General features: G+C 38.5%; 1 protein-coding gene and 1 long non-coding RNA gene across 2 annotated transcripts; one reads left to right on the top strand and one right to left on the bottom strand.

Annotated features, from left to right (window-relative positions):
* Positions 1-589: 589 nt before the first annotated feature.
* Positions 590-7616, top strand: LOC138241026 (uncharacterized). The gene is made up of 2 exons (XR_011190231.1): positions 590-1121; positions 5369-7616. It is a non-coding gene; the product is annotated as an uncharacterized lncRNA (long non-coding RNA).
* Positions 2065-22027, bottom strand: gch1 (GTP cyclohydrolase 1). The gene is made up of 6 exons (XM_006632492.3): positions 20996-22027; positions 14343-14452; positions 9345-9400; positions 7743-7774; positions 6057-6141; positions 2065-5801 (listed from the first exon to the last, which is right to left on the bottom strand). Exons 1-6 carry the CDS (start codon positions 21363-21365, stop codon positions 5675-5677), a joined length of 780 nt encoding a protein of 259 aa, XP_006632555.1. The 5' UTR covers positions 21366-22027; the 3' UTR covers positions 2065-5674.
* Positions 22028-22141: the final 114 nt, after the last annotated feature.

Here is a 22141-nt window from a genome sequence, read left to right as displayed (position 1 = left end):
GAGGAAACCATAGCACCTTGTGAAAACCTGCACGGAACACACAAGGTGCCCTAAGTAGCCATCCAACCCAGGACTCGAGAGCACTGTGGCAGCAGTGTTAATGGCCTTTTTAATCTTTTACTACACCATGTACAGTGAAATAAATCCCTCCTGCACTATTGTCTCTACCACTTCACAGGTTCATGCTTAATGGAGTAGCACAGCTACATCTGAAGCACTTTTTAAAAAACCATTCACGATTATTTCTGCTATACGAATATGGGAATGTGTTCTTAGGCTGCCATACAGTAATTACTTAAATTTACCGGCTAGATCTCTTCAATACTCTGTTCCACACATGATCTACTATAAGAAAATATGTGTCACAGGGTATTGTAGGCTTGCACAGAATACATCACCACTCTTTCTGGGGAATTTATCCAAACATTGTATGTGATAGTTAAAGGAAATCAGGTTTTCTTAGCAAGGAAATGAAAACCTTAAAAGTCTGAACAATTGCCATTTATCACTGAAATACAATGAACTACATTTCGGGAAAACCCCATTGCTGGTAAAGCCAAAGTAGGTTGTTTCCTGCTTCTTTCCTATCCAGGGTGTACGGCCATTTTAAAACTGACATTAAACAAGGAAAGTCCATTGCCGTAAATGATACCACCTCATTGCTCCTTTTTTCTGATTGGAATACATAGGTTGGGTTAACCCCTAAGGGCATTGGCGTGAGCTGCTATGTGCTTATTAAACCGTACCGACGAAGAATCAAAATCATGACAACCAGCAGCATGTACAATGCCACTAAACAACATGGAGCAATTCTAAACAAGTATGTTTCCAATAAAGGATGGGTGTGTATTGTACACTCCTGGAATGTAGCAAATCAAGGATTTTGGAGACATGATAGCGTAGGTGTATAGAATGTAGAAATAAGAGTTCTCAATGAGGAAGTATCAGACTAATGTTACACTTTCAATAGAACAAGCAAAAGCTAATTCCTCACTGAAAAGTAGAAAGAAGAAATGTTTCAGCCCTTGAGTCTTCTCTCTGTAATGGAGAGAGAGGAAGATGGCAGGGATGTAACCTTGCAAGACAACAAAGGACATCACGAGAGCATGGACATAAAACAGGTAAGAAAGTGTGTCCAAATGAAGGCAGAGCTGTGAAAGAATGAAATATGTAATTGCATGAAAAGACATGAATCATTGCGAGAAGGCAGAAGGTGTGATTCAACTTTAAGGATAATGTTTTCTGAAGTAGGAATCATGCAAACAGGCCTTTTTTTCCCCTCACACCTGAAGCAGGCTGAACAGCCTTCATTCCACTTTTCACATTCACTTGTCGCTTTGCAACCAGTGCCTGATGATAAAGTTCACCACTCAAACGTGCCCTTTCAATTTTTGAGATACAGGATGACAGGCAAACGCAGCCACTGAAGTATACAACTCTACAATAATGCAAGTAACAACTGGAGGCTGGGGAAAAAAAATCATTTCTTCAGAGAGTAAATGGTTCACATGCTGTTTTAATCATATCTGGGATTGATGCATCATATTTAGGTACCTTTTGATCCTGAAACAAGTGGTTACATTTGCTGGACTTACATCTGTGCAACCTGAAGCATAATGTTTTTTTTCATATTCAAAGACATTTTCTTCTGACAATAAGTTTCTAATAAGAAACAGGCAGTCATAGCTCATCCTGTATTAATGTCAGGTATTTAGTCTCAGCTTGATGATAAGCACTGGCCTCAAGAACTGAATTCAAGCATCGTGTTTGAAATATCTCTCTACATCCTTGACACATTAATGCAACAATCATTCAGCTGCCTTTCTGTTCTGAAACGTGCAGATTTGCTTTTGGTTGTAAAATTGTATGGCTTTAAAAACTGCATCACTTCATTAATAATTTTGGTGAGCTGCTTGCCATATTGATTGCATGTAACTGAAAAGCCAATAATTAATCATGCCAAATTCAGTCGTCAAAAACGCATCTAGTACCAGAAATCAACATGCAAAAGAAAAATAGTGACTGAGCTTGTCATATGCAATAATACTATGCAAATATATGACATACATTTGACAGATATTACTTTATTGTTGTTCAGACATTGGAAAATGAACAGACAGAAATTAAAGAGATGTGACAATTAGGATTTGAACTCCACAATATACAGTGAGAGTAGAGGGAGAATCAGACCTCAGGCGTTCAAATGTAAGGCAAGGCCACAAGACCACTGTGGGACCCCTCCATCTAAACCAAGGGTATCTGATGCTGGTCCTGGAGAGCCTGAGGTTTTTCTAGGTGGCTAAGGGTCACTTTAGTATCAATCACATAACCCAATACCTAGTTCAACTAAGTCATTAACATCTTGATAGTAAGGAAAATATGAAGACATTGCAACTCTGCAGGAGCAAGTTTAGAGAAGTCAGCCCTAGATAAATTCATTGCTTTCCTTTTCCACACTAAAGAAATTCTTCTCCCTTTACAGACACCAACAACTACCTTCTGTTTGAAAAACTCGTTAGAACTAGATACCATTGCAGTGTATTATTTGCAGCGCTAAACTGTATTTTTACATGCACATCAGATTTGTATTAAACCAGGAATGTCTTGAGAATGACCTTTTAAGCATTTTGTCAGATTTAAAATGTTTAAGACCTACTGCTAAAAATAATTGAAATAGTTATCCTATAAAATTTAAATTCAAGTATGTGCTTTTGTATTTACAAGTAAATTAGGGAAAGAGTCGAGTTTAACAATTTATTTTATCAGTCAATAAATGTTTTTTTTACCCAATGCACAAGTTAACAAAAATCTTTACAATTATAAATTGTCCTGTGAGAGGGATGTCATCAGTGGGTTAGTTGCACACTTACACAAACACACAGACACAGTGGCACACCAAGAAAAATATTGAACAGAGAGAATAACATTCATTGAATAACTAGCAGGTACATTCCAGTGCTGGAAAATATTAAACTTTGGTCATTTTAAACCAGTTCTTTAGGTGTCTTGAGAGATGATGCCAACTATTATTACAAAACTTCAGTATGCTACATAGTTTTCTGCAATCAGACCGTGAAAAGAAAAGGACACACTATTCAATAGTTTGTACATTTCTATGCGTTCTGCAACAAAAAACTATTTCTATCACTGTGTCTGCTTATTATAGGCAGTTCAAATTAGTTTTCATGGTAGCTACATAAATACAAACTATGCAAGTGTTCAGGACAACTGGTAACAAATACATTCTTTCTATATTATTTTTGGAATGTTAATACAGTATTTTACTTTACACTGTCATTTGTAATCACATTACTACCACAACACTGTTGGACAAGCATAAAACAAGTGGACGTACATTGATAAAATATTACTGTGTATTTACCTTCACTTTAACACAAAAGGACACTTCAACATCATAATAAAGTCATCTGATTTAATACAGGGGTGGAGCCCCAACATTATTAAATGACGCTCACAAAAAATACTCAATCTTGAGCTTTGACAACACTTAAAAGAATACATCATTATAATGCATACAACTGTAAGAGGCAAAACAATTGAGCACACATCACCTCAGAACATGAAGTACTTTGTAATTCACGTCAGTACTAACTACATTGCGGAACACACTGTCAACCACAAGGAAACAGCCGATTTTTGTGAAAAGGTTTTCGTTTTTTACCAAGGTGCATGCCTTACCCCTCATGAGAGTGGTTCACAACAAATTGTTACTGCATTTAGTTGGCAAACTTGTCAACTTTTTAAAGACCACATTGTTTGCAGTTCCTCAGCAATTCAAAAGGATTTAATTGGAACAGAAAGGCTGCAGATATTTTCATTTGGTCTTCCATAACTTAAAATAGAGGTGAATACTTACCCACCTATGAAATCATTTTCTTCACCAGAAAGCAGTATTTGTACTGTACGTTTGGTACTTAAAGATGCCATTTCAGGTAACATCGTAACGCTGTAGCTCAAATGGATAGCACAGGCAAGTATAAGGCTTCCCTAAAATCCCTATTTGGTGGCTGAGAGTGTTCTGCTGTTTCGGTGTACTGCTGTTTCACCGCATCTTAGGCAATCAAATACTAGCCCTATATATTGCGCTACAGATAACGGCACAACAAAACAATCACTTAAAAAACTATTCATTTGTAAAAAATGTTTTAATCAGGTAGTAGATCACTACACTGTTAGAATGTGCTGGTAGAAAATAATCCAGGCTTAAAGTATTATTTCTAACCACCACCAAAAAAAACTACCAAGGTTCTTGTGGGATACACTGTATTTTGCAAAAAAAAACATAACATACAATTCTGATAACATCAATAGCACAATAGTTTATTATCATTAATATTTTAGTTAATAAATTCAATCAATAGGTAATTTTAACTTTCTCTTTCAAATGTAAACGACTACAATAAAAAATAATTACAAAAATATGTTGCTTATGTCTAGCAATAGTGTTGAAGACTTTCATCGACATTTCATCTTGTTGGTAATAACTTAACAGGTAATAAGTAAAATGTCATGTGCAGAAAAACTGCTCTTGAATCAAAGCTTCACTAACTCTCATGGGAAAAAGTGCACGCAGTCTTGCTTCCAACTACCCCTGGCAGTTAACAGAAATTTGCTTACTGGCAGATACTAATAATAACAGTACCGATCAAATGGAAACCCACCATGTGCAATTACCAAAAGAAATAGTTTGTAACACTGACACACCGACAACAACTGCAAATGGAATAAACAAATACACAGAGGATTTTTGACACCTGCCTCATCACTTTTAACCACACCAAAATTCCTTCAAATATGATTGTGTTTGTAGTGAAATGCACCTACGTGTGGGCTGAGCACACTTTGCACTAGATCTATTTTGGAAACAAGGGCATTTGAGGAGGATATTGAAGTTTGTGATACAGGCTGAGGAAATATTCTGTCAAAAGGTCACTGATAACTCAATTTTTTAATTCTATTATTATTAGAATATCACTCTGATGCTTTAAAACACCCAAAACTTGTTTACTAAATGTATTGGTCTCAACTGCATCTCAAAGAAAAAATGGTACAATGTTATACATCTTATGTCTGATGAAGGCATTTTTTCAGCTTTTTGGCATTACTTCATAACTGTTAATTAGTTATTACTTGAGCTTTAATTTGAAGAAAATATTTTCCATAGCAGGGAATTATTTGTTTAAATCTAATGTTAGAGATTAAAATATATATTTTAAAATATATATTAAATAATTTAATATAAAATAATTATATTAAATATTAAATATCCATTGTTATTTTTTTCTTACACCCATATACTGAATACTTCAAACAGAACTGAAAGTGACAGCCAAATAATTTCTTGCAGGTTTTCTAGACCCAAACTCTTCACAGTTGATAAACTCTGAAGATTCAAGACAGAGACACACTTCACATAAGAAAACATCAGATCGCTTTAGATGCACAATATGGATTTGAAGAAAGAATGAGTTGGGCAGTGAGATGATGATGATTCACGATGGCGATGGTTCAGAGAGAAATGTTTTGGTCAAAGAATGCTATCTTCCAGATCGGCCTCAGGAACTCTGCCTTGTTTTGGGTCTGTCCCGGAGAGGCGTTCTGGCAGGGGTGCTGTGTTCCGAGAGATGGCATTTGGCAAAAGTACCGGGATGACTCAGCTTTTGATGAGGGTGAGAAACTCCTCCCTGGTCTTGGGGTCTTCACGGAAGACCCCCAGCATGGTGCTGGTCACTGTCTTACTGTTCATCTTCTGGACGCCTCTCATCACCATGCACATGTGACTGAAGACAGAGACACGACATCTTTAAAACCGGAAAATTAATGGCTGAATATACTGTTCTCCTATACTCATTATTGTATTTTAAAATATACGTTACTGGCATCATGTGAATCATATCATTCTAATGTTCAAAATGTTGTACACAGTAGCTGGACAATAAATATGCTGCACCCAGATGGAGCACCTTTACATGTAAATATGTGTAAAATGACTGTTTGAAAATCTGAAATGCAGCAATAGGCACTGTCAAACATACGTGGCTTCAATGACAACTCCCACTCCTGCAGGCTGTAGTGCTTCAGTGATGGCAACAGCAATCTGTTTGGTCAGCCGCTCCTGAACTTGAAACGGAGAAAGACAGAAATAAACACTGTCATTCTTATGTCTTTGAACTCCTGAACGTTTGCCCCTCTGATATCTTTAATGATCTGTCCTTATATACCAGCCGTGGAAGTGATGACAATGCACAGCAATGGGATACACAATGTGCAAAATGTGCTAATGCTAATCACCTCCACAGCATTTCTAATTTTAACAAAAGAAGTACAGTCAAAAATATGAATCTAGTGCAGATACCATTGTTGTTGTTTCTGTTTTCATTCAATAAGTTCTGTGGGAGCTGTCTTCTGTAGGTGTTTTGCGATACATTAATTAAAAAGAATCCATGAAGCCTTTTTCTTAGCTGACCTTAACTTTTTTGCTGCAGGGATATTACTTAAAATAAACACTTGAAGGTCACTGTTCTGTTTCAGTTGTGAATTAATACTGATAATCATCTACGATAGAAATGGAATATTCACATCTAATGGATTAAATATTTTAAATGTACTGTAGAGATCCAAAAAAATCACAGACAATCTGAACAAAACTACAGAAGAAAGAATCATGATATCACAAGGTGTTCCTCAGTATTGATGCAGTCTTGCATTAATAAGTGTTGATAGACCTGACGGGCCTCTGGACAGAGTGCTGTATGATGTCCTGCCACTCCTCACCAGCTGGTGAAGGTTGGGCAGTTGTGTTTGACTCCCTTTGTTGCCAGTTCCAAAGATGTTCTATAAGCCTCACATAAGGAAAAAAAGCCACCCAAAGCTAATCAAATTCTCCACATGTTTTCTTAAAGTTGTGCCACTGTTATCGTAGTACTTTGTGGTCTTGCATTGTTATTCTGGAAGAATCGACACATCTGGATTGGCTTTCAGGAATGTAACATGTTTTGGCACAACCACATTGTTAATTTATGACTAAGCAGTAAGTTCATCGCAAATTCACACCAAAGGTGTTCTTGTGTTAAATAGAGAATCTTCCTCATGTTATCAGACTTCCACTGCCTCTTCAGTTGGCCTGAACAACTCAAAGTCAACATAACACTTTGGCCTCCGAGTATGCAGATCATTTTCAAGTAAAAAATGATTTGAGCTACAGTCATTCTGCTGATTATTTTATTTGATGCAGTTACTTCAAAATTTGTCTAAAAATAGATCTGCATAGATCAGACTTAGATCTAATCTGTATACATGAGACAGTCATGAGAGTTCCGGGGCCGAGTTCTGACCCTTTGCCTTCTGGGACATTGTCTGTTCATCACAGAGCCAGTTTCATCATTTGTCTGGACTAGTCTTCTGATTTTTGAGCAAATCTCAGGCATGTTTCAAATTCAAACCTTGTAAAATCAGGATTCAAGCAGAACATAGTCTTACATTTTGTTGTTCTTCTGTTAATTATAATCATTTTGCAGTTCATTTTTGAATTGCTGTTTACACAGATTCTTAATCAGCTCATTTTGGCTATTTTAATTAAACTCAAACAACAACCATTTAGTGTCTTGTATTTTTACAAACTCATAAACAGGCCAGCATTTTATGATGGTAACACACAATTAGAATATAGTAGCATAAAACAGACAAGCCCAAATAACAGTATGTTCCATAGAAAAAATTACCTTGTAATCGTCTGCTATAAATTTCAACAATCCTGGAAGAAGAAAAAAAGTTTAATTACTTATTCTACAGCAAAACAAGTGGATTTTAAACACACAGACACAAACAGGATTACGTGAACAAACAAGGACTAGAAGACTTGCACTGCCAAATTCTGATCCTTGGACACACAGAAGCTTATCTTATCAGATTTAAAATACAAGTGAACCTTACACATACTGTAGGTACAGCTGGGATTGTATGAAAAGACATTAAAAGCTTTTGTTCCCTACTACCTTTAAAACTTTCAGTCATAAGACAGCCTTTCTGTAAAATTAATGATGGTCATTTGTGAGCACATTCTTCAGACTAGAACTGGTCAAACCCACTGCCTGCTCTGTTACCTCCTGACCCTTACTCTTTTCACAGCAGATTGGCTCATATTTGGCTCCACGTTTGTAGTCTAACGACAATGTATGAGGACAGCTTTCCTGATACAGCAGTAAATGTCAGAGGAGGATTAGGAACTCTTTGAAACATGAAGCAGCAGATAAAATATTGTCGAATTTAATTTCAAAATGGTGTGACTTTGTCATTTGTAGAGAAGTATTTAGCATTATGCTTTAATGCACCATGCAATTTAATTGTAATTTAAGTGCTTCTAAGTTCTGTCAGGCTCTTATAAATGTGTTCTTTGCAATGATCCTTTTTGTAATCTCTATCTTCTTCATAATTATGAAAGATCAAGTCACAGGCTGCCACAGGATAAAAAGAGGTACTGCTGTTTACTTTGTAAGTATAATTTAGAAGACCAGACAAAGACAGTTTTGCATTGCATTGCATTTATATACTTGTGTCCCTTCACATCCAATTGAGCAGGTACCCCAGGTAGCTCCAGCCACAGAAATACATCCTGGCAGCACGCTGCACAAGTGGGACTGTGTCTGAGGTGAAGGAGTGGGCGATACTATTCACCAAGTCACAGAGAAAGGGGTAAGCCTTGTATTGAGGTCAGACTGGATCAGTCACCCCAGTCAGTGGCACATCACACGTAATCATCTTGTAATCATCTTACAGACACTTAGCTCTCTTTTCAGACAACATCAGCAAGGGCCAGAGAAGACTCACTGCTCACAAGCCCTTCATGTCTTAATCATCTGCTTTCAGGGATGGTCCCAATATATATTGTAGTGTTTATACCACTCACCACTGAATTCTTCATCTGCAGTTTTCTGGCTTAACATATTAATTTCATAATATAATTAGAAAGTGATATCTCATTCTTCATTTTCTTTATACCATTAATTGCATGTAATTTTTCATACTAGTTTCATATTACTTCTGATATAAGCTCACAGGCAACAGGGGGGTATATCAAAACTATTCGGATACACCCTGTGCAAAGAATGCAGAAAGCAAAAGATCTTTTAAAACAAAAGATCTTTGTAGACTAGGGGTTTGTGAAGAATAAAGCATGCCATCTGTGTCAAAGGACAAATTATCAGCAGTCAATGGTTGTAAATCAATCTGACAAAGTGCATTAGTTGAGCCAAACAGAATCAGATGGGCCATCAGCGATGATAGTGATGAGAAGGTCTGGGTGTAGCAGACGTAGTACGACGTACCTGGCCAGCTTGCTGAGGCCCAGCACCCTCTTGTTGGGGAGGTAGCCTATGTGCACCTGTAGGACACAAGGAAAGATATAGGGCCAGCTTAACGGAGGCACCAGGGGGAAGAATGAGAGACACTTACAGTAGCTCTTCAGGGAAGGACTAACAATATATTTGAACACAAAGCTTTCAGAGAGACTGGATGAAAATGCTGCCAATATCACATCTCAGAGGAGAAGCAGGAGAAACAACTGGGGAAATGTTTTCTCAAATTGCTTCAGTCTTTATTCGTGTTCCGTGGTCTTAAAGGTGTTCGGTTCTCAAAAAATCTGCATTGGATTAATGTTTTAGCTTATCTAGTGCTGCCTCAGCTGTCATTTCGAGCCTAAAGTCAGAGCAGCCATTTCTATCAATATCCCTCCTTTTAAATGGTAACTTTATATGATACACAATCACTTGTTTTCTTTAATTTCTACTGCAGTGTTCAGGGAAGGTTTTTCTAATAGGAACAAGTTACTGGCTTGTCTTCAGTGCTCACTAGCAATTAGAAGGATTTATCGAGGTGCTAATAATCATGGTGCAGACTGATCCTACAAAAAACAGAATTTACCATGTCTGGGGAACCACCAGCTCTGAAAAAAAACTATTTTCAAGCTTAAATGAAACGTGTGGTTATATGAAATCCTTGTCACCCATTTACTGTATATATTGTACATACCTAGACCACACAAATCCTTCCACTTTGTCCTACAAGGTTGGCACAATTCAGGGATATACTGTATAGCATTTGCACAGGTTGAGCAGCCAACCAGAAAGTAAAAGTTGAAGGGGTGACCAGATCTTAAGATAAGCACTGAACTACCTTCTATTTACATCATGCAGTCCAAGCTGTTTAAATGCACAGTTTGAATCATAATGTCATTCGCAGCTGTCAAAGACACCCTGAAAGTTCCTAGATACCCATGTCTCTCACATCCCATAAGGCACCTGTGATCAGTAACAAGTCCGATTTCTAAAAGCAGAAGTTACCGCACTGAAAAAGGGTGGACCTCTTACTTGTAGTTTATTAATTTACTAATGGCACATGTGCTTGTGTACAGGGTAAGGAAAATGCACGGTAGGTTCCATGGGAACACCTGCAGATCAAAACTGGAAGGGATAGCACCTACTGCCTATTTGGTGGGGGTGGGGAGGGAGTTAGTTGAGGTCAGAAGGCCTGTATGTGATTAAGCACGTACAGGCCACAGCCACATCTCGTTACCTGGCCAGCTTGCTGACACCTACTGTATCACCTTTCTGTTGGCCAAATATCCAATCGACACCTGGAAAACACGAAAACACGTTCAAGGGGAAACCTTCCCTATTAATGGGATATGAGATGCACGGGAAGAACGTAACTGAACCTGTCTGCTTATTGAGATTTAGAGAGCTTAGAAAGTAGAGCAGAGTCTCTTTTTTACAGTTAAGCTCAGAAAGCCTGTGTAACATGCATAATCTAGAATCTACTTCACAGTTCATCAGTTCTCTAAGCAGAATTACAATACTAATACTAGTAATTACAATACAGTTCTAACTCTCCACTATGTTTCTATGGATGCCAGTGTAATAAAGTGCTTTTTAAATGCTTATTTCCTATTCCCTTTTTATGTGTTCTCCCATTTTATGTTAAAATATGAAGCAATAAAGTTGAGGGAAAGAAAAATTACAAATTCACCTTTGTTACATCAACGTAAACCAATTGTACCGATAGAAAAAAAAACTGGCACATTACTATTTTTTACTTGTTCAGAAAAAAAACCTGTATGAAAAATAATTAAGCATATTGTGCCAGTTGTGTAATAAACATTTTTACATCTCATTTAATTAAAAATATTGTATCTCTGCACAGTCCTATTAATGCCGTAGAACACAAAAGGTCTCCCTAAGAGTATTTTCACCTCAGTTTATTATTAGGTATTTTTTGCTTGTGTTCCAGCTGTAAATTTGCTCAGGCCTTATAAAATAAGAGTATCTTGTGAGTTAGAGAAGCTGCAGCAGCCTTTTCTAGGGCTCATGTGCAGTAGGGGTATCAAGCCTTGTGATCAACAGCCTGTGAAGAAGTTACAGTGAATCTGGGCAGTGCCAGAGGGATGGATATTATCACCTGCTCAAGCCTGAGGATGGGCTAGACAACACTCACAAAGCAAAAAGGCATCTGCTGCACGAGCTGCCATGAGCTCCTCAACAGTTAAATACTTGAGGTCTGCCTCCTAGGGATTCTCCCCCTCTCTGCGTCTCCATTCAAATGTCAACAGCAATTTGATTAGACAGTCCACAAAAAAGGGCAGTATGAGGGCAGTTATCTTTTTTCCCCTGCTATTTTCTAGTTAAAGCTGCCTGGTTGTGATAACTCACAGGAAAGCACAAAACTTAACTGCTGCCATGGCTAATTGCATTCATTAATGTTCTCCAATTATTATTTCTTAAAGTGTTATTGCTGTCCATTGTCTTTTATCGAGGAGGGACTGTCCTCAATATTTCTAGCGGTGCAGTTGGCCAAGTCCACTGTTCTTGGCTCTCAAAGGCTACAGCAGGGTGACAACAAAATCAAAGATATAGGAAATCAATCAATTTACAGCAAATAGTCAAAGAAAGGCCTCTTTCCCTAAATGTACATATTTAGCATGGCCACAAATTTGTTTCTTAAAACCAGTCTTTAAAACTACAAGCTTCTGAAAAATAATAAATTGTCTAAATACGAAGGCTATTCCAGCTGATCTCTTTATTTTTAAATGTTCATGTTTGTAAGCACACAGATATGTTTTTACACACAGTTTTTGCAGGACAAAACAGAATCCAATAGAGTGGTGGGCTAACTCTGCTCAAGTGGTTATTCCTGAAAAACGACCACTTTTCAAATTCCAGCACCCTGATGGGCAGCATTTCAGAAAATGTCATGACTAGCCCTAATGCAGAAACCACAGACTTATGTAGACTAACCGCTTTCACTAGCGGAATGCGTTATAAATTAAAAACATTGTCCATTGTCTATGAAAACCAGTATTATGATTCACGTTTACATTAAGATGGCTAATAGAGTATTCTGCATTTATAAAACACTTTATTTCCTTAAATAGATAAGCCATTTTGCTGAAAATCTTTGTTCAGAATGAAATTTCTGCTTGAATAACAATGGTGATGTGCAATTATGATGTTAAGCTCTCTCTAAAACTTAAAAAAATATATATTTTCAAATGTTAAATTAATAGCAAATATTATATCACTATATAATATACAGCATATACTTATTATATCACTAGCAATGACAGGCACTAATGGGTTAACACAATATTGCAGGCTAAATGAGATACCAACCCTATGCTAGTCATGAATGAAAAATGAAAAAATGAGACTCTTGGAGAAATTGGTGAGTCATTATCTTGTTCCTGGAGCTGCGAGGTAAACAGATGTGGAGATAAGGCCACGCTGGTGACGACAGGGAGCTATCAGCAGGAGGGAGAGGAGGCAGGAGTTGTCAGACAGGAATCGCCTGATGGTAGCTGACAAACAGAATTGCAGAAAAACCTTTTCCTCTGGTGTTTTGATCAACGGCTCCTGCTATCATCAAGGCTATTTACACGCTGAAATTGATCGATTGCTTCTCTTTTGTCTTAAATGGCAAGATGAGGAGGATTGAGGGTATTAAAATGTCAAAAACTGAGAATGAAATCAGTCACCGCTTGAGTCAAAGTGAGTGAATTTTGAAAGAACCTTTTGGGAGGAGATATTCCAACTGACGTAATCTTTCCTTTCTATATTTTACTTCCGTGAAGTAAAGTGTTCCCTGGCTGGCAGCGTTACATTGCTGACCAAGTTAATATCGGATATTTAGAGATGGAATCTAGAGTCTTTCCATCACCTGTGTAGATTTGATAATACAAACCTTAAAGGCACTACCCTGCTCTGTTAGCAAACAAAAATATCTGCTGCTGGTAAGAAAATTAAAGCAAAACAATGATTTCTTTTTACAGTCCAGATACTGTGTGATATGCACGAAGAAACCCTCATAACAGTCCACTATGAAATTCCATGTTAAATACAGAGTAAAATTCAGTACATCAACGTCATGAAAACTGCAGCACAAACTAAGGAATCTGCTGAAAAGCTTCTGCCGAAGCTTCATAAGTCTATTATTTCTCAAAGGTCCATCTTTGGGACAGGTTTGCTTGCATAATGTATCTATGACACAATTTCATAATGAAACAGTTTAGGAGCTTCCATTACATGGAAGCTTCCTATATTTAAGATAAGAGATAAGATCACTTTATTGGCCTTATACAATTTCTTGTGTTAGGAATTTGTCTTTTCACATACCCCAACTTGCTCTCCATAAGACACACAGATGGGGAGAGAGAAGTTTGGGGTCAGAGCGCAGGGTCAGCCATTTATACGGCACCCCTGGAACAGTTGGAGTTAAGGGCCTTGCTCAGGGGCCCAACAGAGTAGAACGGATACGAACCGGCAACCTTCCAGCCACAGGCGCAGATCCTTAGCCTCTGAGGCACCATTTCTGTTGTAGCTACAGGAGTTGATGTTGAAGGGTAACTTCTATAATTGCCGTAGCACTGAGATTTAGCAGCAGGGGCCATTGTATCTCTTTTTGGACATTCTTTTCAAAACTTATCTGTCATCGATTTGAGATTTCCTATGAAATGAAATAATTTGCTCAAATACTCATGTAGCAGACACTTCCTGCACTATGCAGAGAGGCTGAGATAATACAATGCAGGAATACTGTCTATGAATGCATATCATTCATTAACATACTAATATGTTGTACAGTATGCAGTGGGGAGACTTCAATCATATAAGCAATTCAACTGGTTCAGCTGTCTTGGCTTGTTGGTCAGTACCTCACAATGACAGGTACCTATATTCCTTTAACTAAGGCATCGTTTTCCTAACAAAAGATTTTTGTTTTTCCATTCTCAGAGACACAGAGAGAACAAGAGCAGGAGGAGTGATCATCCTTACCTTGCCATTGAAGGGCACAAGGTGGTGCTCACACATGGAGAACATGTCAATGTCCTTCACTATTACCATCTCATCGTGATCTTCATCAAAAATGGCATCATTCAGCACATCTGTGTGGAAGAGAGGGTTAGTTAAGGGAAGAAACATCACTGATGGGACAAACTTTTGTTGCATCCAGTGGGTGCTTCACATTTCAGGTGGACCCGTGTCATTACAGAAGATGAATGAATAAGCTGGGCAGTGCAACAATGAATTTTAAAATTCATAGTTACATTCTCTATGAGAGCATTTTGCTCTTTGAACATATTGGCTGATTTCATAAAGGAAATTAACCAGGCTTCAAACAGAGACAGTAATTCCACTGGTGAAGATTAAAATATCAACATTCACATGAACCACGTAGCGATATTTCAGCCATCTGAACATGTTTCACTTTAAAATTCCAATGTGATAACCTAGCTCCTGAATTCCCAGTTGTTTTCATTTGCAGATCATACAGATTTATCTGCATTTGTTTGCAAGAGTCCTGGATGAAACTCTTGCAGTTACTGCAATACAGGTCAGTGATGTGGCAAGACACTGCATTTTTTTTCTCACTTCCTTTTCCAACCTTATTTAAATGCAAACAGTCTGGGTAATTATATTTTGCCCTGTCCACACATACTCTTGTTTTATTTTTCTTATTGTTGTTGCCTTTTCCAGCCCCTATCATCGTATAAATAAAATCTGTTTACTCTGCAGCCTGCCATCAGTGTTTTAATTTCCTGACCAATGCTATCTCTCTTTATAGAAAGTTGCCATGGAAACAAAGCAAGCTGACAGACTCCCCTCAGTCTTTTAGTAATGATGGCACTATCTCCAATCCGTATATGAATGGGATGTTAGTGGGCTGGAGTTTGTAAAGCTTAATTCTGTACAATAACATCTGATTTATTCCCATTCTTCTGTAAGCCTGTATTTGTTTTCTGAAAAAAAAAACCATACAAAAACATTTATACAGAAAGACAAAGCTAACAAAGCTAGTTAATTTGGGCTTTGGGTACAAATATTTTCCAAAATTAAACCCATTAGTTAGAAGAATAAACAGGCAAATAAAAATGAATATAAATTAAATATCTTCCCAGGACTGATCCTACATTCCACATAATATAGATAAGGGGGGTGAAAAATACTGTGCTATTGAAGAGTATAGGGACTCAGGACGTGTTCAACTGTACGTTCACATTTTTCCAGGTATTCACTGTCGATATATTGTATCTTAGCTTATACTTCAATTAAATCAAACTACAGTACTTGCACTGTTCAAAGAAATAAAAAAAAAGAATGAAGGTTAACTGCAGATTTCGAAGCACACCTGTAGAATCAAAATCAAATGGCGGGAAATACACATTTCTAACAGAATCAAGACAACAGCTTACTACAAAAATGTCTAAATCTCCAAACTACTGAAAATATATACTCATGCTACATCGAAGATGACTGTCATAATTTACTAAAAAACTACCCTGCTATTAACTAAAACTACTACTACATTTAGTTGCTTAAAATCATTAACAGAGATGCAGAAATATAACCCTGCTCCAGTTGAAGAATTATGGAAAAAGGACCATTTCTCTTCATCAAGGTGTTTGTGAGGATTTCTAGAACACTAAACCATTGCCGATGAAACATTTCCACTTTAATTAAAAACGAGAGACACTTTACTTAAGAAAACTTTCACAATTCAAACACGCTAGATGCTAGAAAATGGTGTAATGCAAGAAGAAGCTATTTTACATATACATATATTTTTTATATGTAATATCATAAAAACCATCTCCAGCATTATTAATATAGCAAAAATGTTCCATATGCCTCTCATATGAATACATGAGCATATGGGATGTTCCAAATGAGTTACAGCAATGAATGCAGACACTGCTCAGCATCCTGTATAGACCCAGGGCAGCAGCTGTTCAAAGAGGAAATTATCGCAACCTGGCTTTTTACAAGCTATTCAAACAGGCCCTCAGTCCTCACCTGACAGGCACCGAAATAAAAAGAACAAGAAATCAAATCAGCACCGCCCTGAGTCACGAAACAATGTCAACCTCTCTCTCACACACACACAATGAGTCGCTATGGAAACTGTTAAAATTGCCCAAATGTCAGAAGTAAAGCCAGGGTTTGTTGTCACTGCTGATGATGCTCTGCAGTTATCAACAGCAGGAGTGTTAAATGGGACTAAGGAGAGAATGTTCTGTGCTTCAGGAAAGAGTAGTGCAGCTCATAACAGGGTGTATAAAAAGATATACAATGGATATCATGAGATAATCACCCAGCAGATACCAACTTAGACATCGACCTCTCATTACATCTAATATGAACTGCCGCATCCTGCATTCTTCGAGGTGATCACTACAAAATAACCAGTGTAAATGCCAAAGGAAATGAACAAGGTTTTTCTGTAGCCTCTTAGGCAATGACATGGCTTGGTTTATTTCTTTGTAGAAGCGCTTGTTTTTAACTGTTACGCGCTACTTAGGAGAAGTGACAGAACTGGGCGTAAACCACTAAATCAATTGATTGCGTGATTGATGATTCCACACACCTTCATGGACAGAGTTTATTCCTGGTTTGTGGCAACATGCGGTCAGAATAGGGAGTAGGGCTGGGCTACACCCTGGATAGGATGCCAGTCCACCCCAAGGCACACCATACACAAAGCAGTGTGGCACAGTGGTTAGGGATTTTTTACCTGCAACTGCAAGGCTGTGGGTTCAATTTCCAGGTGAGACAGTGTTGTTGCACCCTTGAGTAAGGTACCCCACCCTATTTGTTCCAGTGAAATATCCAGTTATGCAATTGGGTGCAAATAATGTAAATGTGACCATTATATGCATCAGTTCTGTGCCATCGAGTCTGTGGAAGGTGGGAGGAAACCAGACCACCAGGCAAAAACACATGCAACCACGGGGGTAACATGCAAACTGTATGCAGAAGGTGCCTCAGTCCAGAACAGCACCCAGAACCCAAGATCTGCAAGGCGGCAGTGCTAACTGTCACACCACAGTGCTGCCCTTTTTCTAAATGGAATGTTAGAAGCCCCTCTTCTGTCTAAAGACCTGACAATAGGAACAGTGGGACTCCTTTCCATCTTTTGAACCCATTCAGAACTCAGACGTCTGCATCTCATATCTACAATAACCCGCAAATAACAAAGAGAACCAAAGGATTTTACTCCAAGCAAGTAGACGTATTTACCATTCTGGAAATGTGCTGCTGTATCAGGGCTAAGTAAGAGAAAGGGAGCCTGCATACGATATACGATATATGTATGGCACTATCCTTTCTAGAACAGCAGTCCAGAAAAGTGGAAACTCTATATATTACTCCCAGGGTATTATAAAATCCCATTCTGTTTTCACTGATAGCTATCTTAAATGGTCTTCCCCACAGGGACATGCTGTATCTGGAAGGAAAACAGACTTACACTATCTTTTCACTTGCTGGTGTGTTCTGGAAGTAACTGACTGACAGGCTGTGCCGGCCGGTGGTGCGAAGAGACAAAAAGAGATGGCGGGGGGAGTTGCCAGTTCAGTGATCTCCACACACACGCCATTGCTCAATCGGTCCCCCCCCAGCCCTGAGCTCCATCCCCCTCTGCCCCACAGTTATCAATGAATCACCATGGCGTGCTCACAGGCAGACAAGAGGAAAGCAGGGCACAGAACGCTCACACTTCACCTCCTAAACAGCCTCTCTTTTGCCATTTTGTTTTCAAGTATTCGGTCCCACTACATGGCATTCTCCGTCTCTCACAGGGTGGGTCTCTAACATAACTTAATGTGATGTCAACAGCAACCCAGGAGACACAAGGGCTGATAAAGACCTGCATCAGGGACTTTGTCCATATGGATTTTGGTCTTTTAGATCATTGATTCAAACTTTCCCTCAGCATTTGTAAAGGACACCTTCAGAATTCAGATGTGCAGCAGTCTGAACTTGAATTGCCTTGGTTCTGAATCATGCAAAGGATGATTACAAAAAACTCTGTTTGTTTCTTGTTTTTTAATGAAATTAGAAGCATTTATAGACTGTTTGGCATCTCATTACATTTTTCCCCACCACATTTTGTAGGAAACAGCCAAGTGACACAATAGTTTTGGCACCTCTGAACAAAATACAATCCTGTGTTCTTTTAAAATTTTATTTCTGTGTTGGAGATTTTTTTTATTTTAGAGAGTGAGTCCAGTTTTTCCTCGGCCACCATATCACAATCAAGGAGAGTGTTGTACTCCTAGGATGCTTAACACTACAAAACGTGGGATAAATTGGAACCTTATGGGACACTTAGGCTTATGAAGGACTTAAACCTAACTATTAGAGTTCTTTAAAGCTCTAAAGAGTTCTAAATGAACTCTAAATAGTTCTTTAATGACAGTTAACATGAATAACTAACTGTGCTCTCCTCTTAAGAGAGCACAATAGGGTCTCTTAAATCCTATTTGAGCAACACCTGAGTCTGGTCTGTCAGTGAATTTATAATTCCCATCAGTGAGATGTGAAAGAACTCATCCTAAACCTGCTGCAACTATTGACCAAACAGAGTATTTTCTTCTGTCCTCCTTTGATAAAACACTGCAGATGCAAAGATGAAAGAAGGCTAAAATGCATTTTTACAAAACTGCTAGTGATTCCAGATGTACCTTCTAAAGGGAAAAGAACTAATAGCATTCTTTTGGGGCCGTAAATTGAGGCCCCTAGTGAAATTCATACAAACCACCTCCAGATGTGATGATGAAGGAAGATGGCAGAGCTTATGCAATAGCTGTGTACAGGCTGCAGTGTATTTAACCTAAAGCAGGAACCTTGTAAAACTAAAGACAGATGTTATTAGCTTAAGGTATCTGAGGTATTCTTTAAGTCTATCGTGTAGAATTTGTACTGGGGAACTGTGGTACCCTTCAACTGGAAGGTTGCAGGTTCAAATCCAGGATGAGGCACTACAGCTGGAGCCTGAGCAATGTAAAACACCCAGCTGTAGATTGTTCTTTGGATAAAAAACATCAGCCATACATTTACCATCTAAATTTGGTAAAAATATGTCTATATTACTGTATTCCCAGGAGGAGATCAGCACAAACATAATAAGACATATAAAACAAAACTGCACTCACATTAATTAAATTACAGTTTATTTATTTAACATTGGGAAAATTCAATGGTTTTAACAATAGTTAAAATGGAAATGGTCAAAAAACACCTTTTCAAAAGCACTTTTATAATCGTTGCATGTTTGTACTGTGCATCTTCTGTATTCTCTTTGATGTTTTACATGTGTAAATTATAAAAATTATAGTTTAAATTAGTCTTGTCCTTGGTCCGCTAGAAAAGTGGTTTGACACGGCTGGCTGTACCAGAAACACGGTTGTAGTCCTGAGGTCTGTAAGGAGCCATACGGAAACCCTAAAAAAATCGGTTGTATAACCAAGTCATTACAGAAATATCCCATCAGTCTACCAACTTAAGCCGTTCATTCCTACAATAATTAAACTTAGTATTGTAGCGTAGTTATTATAACGAATCCTTCAGGAAATCCAACTAAATTTTTAATAAAAGCATGAAGATTATAATTGGAGAAAAATGAGAGACGTCTACAGAAGAGAACTAATACTTTAAAAATTATACGAGGCAACACAAGCTACATCAAGGTTCGTGCGTCTTGCTCGTACTTTGAAGGTTAAATGAATGATTAAAGGCAGCGATTTCTAACACGAAGCTTCCTCGGTCGAAGATTTGTGTTAAAAAGGGATGGCTGTGTTGCATTAACAAAGCATTTGCAAAGTCATTTGAACAGCCATGAAGTGAAATGGCACAGCATAATTAAATTCCAAATGGGTAACAGATTTCTACTTCTTCTAAAAGTAATTAGGGTAAAATCACCAGCAGTTTCCTTGTGCAAGCGATTGTGCAATGCATTACTGTAACCGTCTTCCTCAACACCCGGTTAATTCTTCCGCATCTTCCGCGTAAATTCTAAGCGCTTAGAAAAAATGTGAATGAAGTTTTACAACAAAAGTAAGCTAGACGCCTAGCTAAACACCTAGGTACGCACCCCAGCAGAAATGTTTTTACATGGAGACAGACACATGGCTAGCTAGGTGTACTGCTTTATTCACGTTAAAATAACCTGCTCGGCAAACACCATCATCGCAAACGCCTCAGCCTCACCTGCAGCAAAAAAAAAGGCAATGCCTTTATTGCAATCGTATTCTGTGCTACCTTTACATACACAGGTAAGAGGTAATTTTTGTAATCGGTATTTGGATTGATGTCATTAAACTGCACTGATAAATGACTGTTTTCATTTACCTCATAGGTGAAACATAACGCGTGAATGCGGTGTATTAGTAGGCTGCTATTGAGTTTTGCAACTCTGGAAACATGTGCGGGAAAAAAAAAACAAGCAGCGCCTTACGTCTCACTCTGGGGAACTACTGTATTTCTCAACAGTAGAGCAGAATATTGCTCAAAAACGAACGAAGAATGCAACCGACCAGGATACAGCAAAATCGTAACTCAGTGTCGTTAGATTTCAGCCCGAAATCAAATAGTATGCCACCATAAGCAGCGACTTACATGACTACATGCAGCAGTTCAACTCGGCTCACCTGTGATTTTCTCCTGGTAGCCCTTGGTGAAGTACTGCATGGCCGTGGCGGCCCTCCAAGGTGTTTTGAGAAGCCCCTGTCTTTGAGGATCTTCTCCTAGACCCCGGAGGATAGTAGTGTAGGCAGCGGCCAGACTGGGCAAGCTCATCTCGTTGTCTTCCACACTTCGGGTGCGCTCCTCTTTCCAGCTCTCCATAATCGATGCCGAATGTGAACTAGCCTCTCCAGGGGCTACCTGGGGACCCCGGCTGTGGTCCGGGGACCTGGTAATGAACGTCCTATCTTCCAAGTGGCCGTTCACAGCGCTGGTTGATGTACTAGCCGCTGGCTTTTCATTTTGCCTGAGTTGATGCTGTTTTGAAAGCTCCATGGCTTGAAGTTGACGAGATGCCTTTTTTCTTTCCTCCGTCACTTTTCTCTGAAACTTCAAAGGTTTTCACGGTATGCCGTGAAACGAGTTTTACGCACTTTGGTTTTCCTAAGTGTTATCTATCTTACTAGACCCCCTCTCTACCCAAAGACCTCTCTATCCCCAGATAGTTGGTTTAAGCCGAAAGCACATTGTTTCTCTGTGGTTTTATAAACACGAGCTAATCCTCAAGGGTGGCCATTGGACGCTCTCACGGAGTGCGTCACCGCCTGTCAATGCAATCTAAGCGGATGAAGACAGCCTCTTCGGCTAAAATTTAATAAAATCGAGGAACCACCTCTTTATCCTCCTCATCTTAATACATGTAGTACAATAGTGCATTTACAAAATAATATACGAAAAATCAGTTTATTCGGACTTGAGTATATTCTACTCCTTTAGTCCATTCATTCCGTGTTTAAGAAACTCGTCTTTAATGCCGTCAAATCGCAAAAAATACAGAAATAGGCTTTGCGTAAGTTTTTGTACGGAACCTGAATGAATGAATGACCGTTTATAGCTACCGAGGAACCCTTCCGGTTTCTCTCTTATTATCTAGTGTGATAAAACAGAGTTTTGTATTGAAGGTACCGTTTTTCTAAATACGTCAAGCAACACCTAAAAAGGCAAAATCATTTTCTAAGACTAAGTGGTTGCGTGACCACAGAATTTCACAAAATGTAAAGCAACAAAATTGCCTCAAGTCAAAATAACCACCGAGTCAAATACGCCACACT

The sequence above is a fragment of the Lepisosteus oculatus genome, chromosome 8 (genome assembly GCF_040954835.1).
Source record: "Lepisosteus oculatus isolate fLepOcu1 chromosome 8, fLepOcu1.hap2, whole genome shotgun sequence".
In the NCBI taxonomy this organism is placed as follows: Eukaryota; Metazoa; Chordata; class Actinopteri; order Semionotiformes; family Lepisosteidae; genus Lepisosteus; species Lepisosteus oculatus.
This window is presented reverse-complemented; position numbering and strand designations above follow the sequence as displayed.